Source organism: Myotis davidii, unplaced genomic scaffold (assembly GCF_000327345.1).
Source record: "Myotis davidii unplaced genomic scaffold, ASM32734v1 scaffold1754, whole genome shotgun sequence".
In the NCBI taxonomy this organism is placed as follows: Eukaryota; Metazoa; Chordata; class Mammalia; order Chiroptera; family Vespertilionidae; genus Myotis; species Myotis davidii.
In genome coordinates, this window is record NW_006285993.1 from 250709 (window position 1) to 254657 (window position 3949).

Consider the following 3949-nt stretch of genomic DNA (forward strand, 5'->3'; position numbering starts at 1 on the left):
GAGGCGGTCCCTTTGTCCATCAGTCCTCCTCGGTGCTGTGCCTCTTCGGGGTATAGTCTGGGGCGGGGAGGGGGTGATAAGTGTCCAAAGACATTTACCTATTTGCTCATCACGGCTGGACCCAGGCCCCAGGAATCTCTCCGTCGCTCGGCCCTGCTTTCTTCCGCGCTGGCTCCTTTTTCGGGCAGGCTCTTCCCTCATGTGGCCGATGTGCCCAGGAGCAGCTCCAGGCGTAGGTCCCAAAGCTCTTCTGTCGAGGTGATTCTCATTAAATGTCCTGGGTCCAGTTTGATGCTCACTTGCCTGGCTTGGGCCATTGGCCAACCTCTGACCCATCACGGGCTGTGGGCTGGAGAGAGGGTGCTGGGCTGTGCTCTGATTAGCCACGGAGAGTCACATGCCCACCTCTGGAGCTGCAGGTGGGGGTCAGCTCCACCCAGGCCGATGGGCTGGGAGTGAGTTGTAGGGGAGGGGAGGGTGGCTCCCCAAAGCAGACTGGGGACGGGAAACAGGGCCTGGCCGGGCTCTGGCGGTGGACAGAGTTGGTCATTGTGCCTGGGCTGGGGCTCATGGGCACGTGGGGACTCAGGGCTGCCCCAGGCCTCAGAAGTCAGGTCCGGCTTCTTGTTGGTGGGGCAGAGGCTGAAGACACCCTCCCCATGTCTCACCTGGAGGCAGAGCTGGGCTTCGAGGCCAAGACTTGAACTCCAGAGCCGAGCTCTGCCCCTGCCCAGGATCGTCCTCTCAGACGCGGTCTCCCCGACAGCGGCCTGTTTGTTAAACACCAGCCGCCACAGGGCGTCCCTCGCAGGCCCCGGCTCTCTCGTTTCCCAGGACCCATTTCCCAGTCCCCGCTCTCCAGGGTGTCGGATTCCTGTGGGGAATCAGATCCAGCTGCTGCTTCCAGCTCAAACTCCTCATGTTTAGGAAGGAAGGAGGACATTGTCGTCCTGTCCCAGCCCCCCTTGCTCCCCGGGAAAGCTCCGCTTCCCCCCACTTTCTCCAGAACCTGCTGAGGTTGTGCCTCCTCAATGTGCAGCCTCCCTCAGCTCACTTCACACAAGACATTTCCCCCGACTCGCTCCCGCCTCCACGCCCAGCTGCCAGCGGCCGGCCGGGAAGGGGCTGCAGCGGACAGCACAGCGGAGCAGGGAGAGGACCCCAGGCACAGGGTTCAGGCCACCCGCCCGCCGACAGAATTTATCTTGAACGCGGATTTTATTTCATCTTACTTTTTAAAGTTTTTTGAAAAAGTACTATTTACATGAAGTAAAAAATGCAAATGGTGGAAAAGGACTTAGGATGGAATGTGTTTCTCTTCCAACCTCAGCCTCCAGTTCCTCCTCCCAGAGGTTGGCCCCGGCTCTGCCTCGGGCGGGGCGGAGAGGGAGGCCGCTGGAGCCGGCAGAGGCCTGAGGTGTGTCCTTGCAGAGTTTACATGTGTGCAGATGTGATGTTCACTTATCTCCACGTCAGCCTTCCATGCTCCCCATAACGTCACCACACTCAGCTGCTTTAAGCAGCACACATCTGCTGCCCCATCGTTTCTGGGGGCCAGGAGTCTGGGCACGGCCTCGCTGGGTCCCCGGCAGCAGCCACGGCGTGGCCAGGGCTGCGGTCTCGCCTGAGGCTCACAGGGAGGGATGGCTGCCAGGCTCCTGTGATGTTGGCAGCATCCGTGTGCCATGGGCTGTTGGGCCAAGGGCCTCAGGTCCTTGCTGGCCCTGGGCAGGAGGCCACCCTCCGTTCTTCCCTCGTGGCCTTCTCCCAGCCAGCCAGCAGGAGGGAGGGCGTCCCAGGGAGTCGGAATGATGGTCTCACATGATGTAATCACACACGTGTGGTCCCACACACCCATCACTTTTATACGTCCTGTCAGTGAGAAACAAGTCACAGTCCTGCCCACACTCAAGAGAAGGGACCCCACAAGGGCAAGATACAGGGGGGATCCTGAGGCCCTCAGAATCTGTCTGACACCATTTTTTTAGCACAACAGGCAGCAGACAACACCTTCTATTTCTCATCTTACCTTGTCCACTTAGCTACAGATCCTGGGAGTCTTCCCAGTGAGGGCTGGTGGGCGGGGCTGAGATTGGGGCCATGTGACTGGGCGGGGCTGAGGTTTGGGGCCATGTGACTGGGCTGGTGGGCAGGGCTGAGGTTTGGGGCCATGTGACTGGGCTGGCGGGCAGGGCTGAGGTTTGGGGCCATGTGACTGGGCTGGTGGGCAGGGCTGAGGTTTGGGGCCATGTGACTGGGCTGGGGGGCAGGGCTGAGGTTTGGGGCCATGTGACTGGGCTGGGGGGCAGGGCTGAGGTTTGGGGCCATGTGACTGGGCTGGGGGGCAGGGCTGAGGTTTGGGGCCATGTGACTGGGCTGGGGGGCAGGGCTGAGGTTTGGGGTTAAACAGGGGACCAGTTCACTGTCCCTCAGACCGTTGGAGGGCCGGACTATAGTTTAAAAAAACTATGAACAAATTCCTCTACACACTGCACATATCTTATTTTGAAGTAAAAAAACAAAATGGGAACAAATACAACATTTGTATTTGCATGTGGTCCGCGGGCTGTAGTTTGAGGACCCCTGTTCTAGAGAGCCCATGAGGGAGCGAGGGGCCGGTGACTCTGTGCTTAGGAAAGATCATTATGCTCCCTGCGTGCCAGGCCCTGTCCTAAGCGCTTCCCTGCTTAACCCATTTACTCCTCACAGCCACCCTGGGAGGCAGGCACTTTTATTATCCTCATTGCAGAAGAGGACATCGAGGACCAGAGAGGTTCTGTCACTAACCTAAGGTCACACAGCCCGAAAGTGACAGTAGGGACCCTTGCCCTCAACATACAGATGAAACTAACACTCAGAAAGGTTCATCAACTCTCCCCCGTCATGTCAGAGGGCTGGTCAGTGGGGGTGGGGGGGGCCGGTTTCCTGACCCCTCTCCCTCGAGTCCGGTCACAGCTATGGAGGTGCCAAACATGCCTGGGCTGGAGGAATGACCGAACACCAGGCTGCCGGCTCTTACTCACTGTGAGGTCAGCCACGGACGGCAGCCGAGTGCGAGTGGTACTGCTGCCCCCAGCTGTGCAGTAATGTCCTCCTTCCCTCCCCAGTTCCTCGTCAGCAATGTGACCTACATGGAGCCCACCCTCCGCTTCCCAGCCAGCACCCTGAGGCCCGGGGCCCTCTACAGCGCGCGGGTGCGGGCCTGGGCCCCGGACTACAACAGCCTGTGGAGCGAGTGGAGCCCCCGCGTCCAGTGGCTTCACGGTGAGTATCCGTGGTGAGTGCTGGGCAGTTAGAATCCTCCCCCACCTCACGCTGTGCCCAGGCACTGGCCCTGGCCGAGCATCTGGGCTTCCATCTGAGGACGCTGCCACGGCAGGTAACAGAGGAAGGACGGGCATGGTGCCCTGGCCCGGCGGGCAGGCGAGGCTGCAGTAACAGGCGCCCGCGCGGTCCGAGCTTTCACACATGGAAATGCGCTTCTTGCTGTGTAACAGTCCAGCGGGAGCTGTGCCGGTCTGTGGGCGGTCTTCCTCCCGTGGCTCCATTTCTCAGGACAGAGATGATTGACCTTGTGTGTCATGGTCCCTTCGGCAGTCAGGGAGGCCTGAGGACCCTTTCAGAATAATGTTTTTAAAGTTATAAAATAACGCACAGAGGGTTACAGGGGAAACTAGTTTTATTGAAATGCAGTTATAAAAATATCTTAAATATACTTGTGATCTGGAAATATATGCTCCTCTGTTAACACATTAGAAACAGGAGCGAGGGCACTTCTATAAACGCTGTCATTGGAAAGCGGATGAGGTAAGTGACATTTTGTGATCTGGCAGCCGCACTGTGTAGGAGAACAGCTGTGGTTTCTGTTGGCAGCTGAGTGACTGGTGCTGCTCTCACCGTGGTTCGCTCCCTCCATTCCTAATGGGAGGAAATGCAAGGTGTCAGAAGT

At 58.5% G+C, this 3949-nt stretch overlaps 1 protein-coding gene across 1 annotated transcript in view; it reads left to right on the forward strand.

Annotated features, from left to right (window-relative positions):
* Positions 1–3949, forward strand: part of IL4R (interleukin 4 receptor) — a gene marked incomplete at its 5' end in the record, with an annotated part of 43920 nt that overhangs the window by 11666 nt on the left and 28305 nt on the right. The window contains 1 exon segment of the mRNA XM_015559673.1: positions 3108–3264. Coding sequence (XP_015415159.1) covers positions 3108–3264 — 157 coding nt within the window.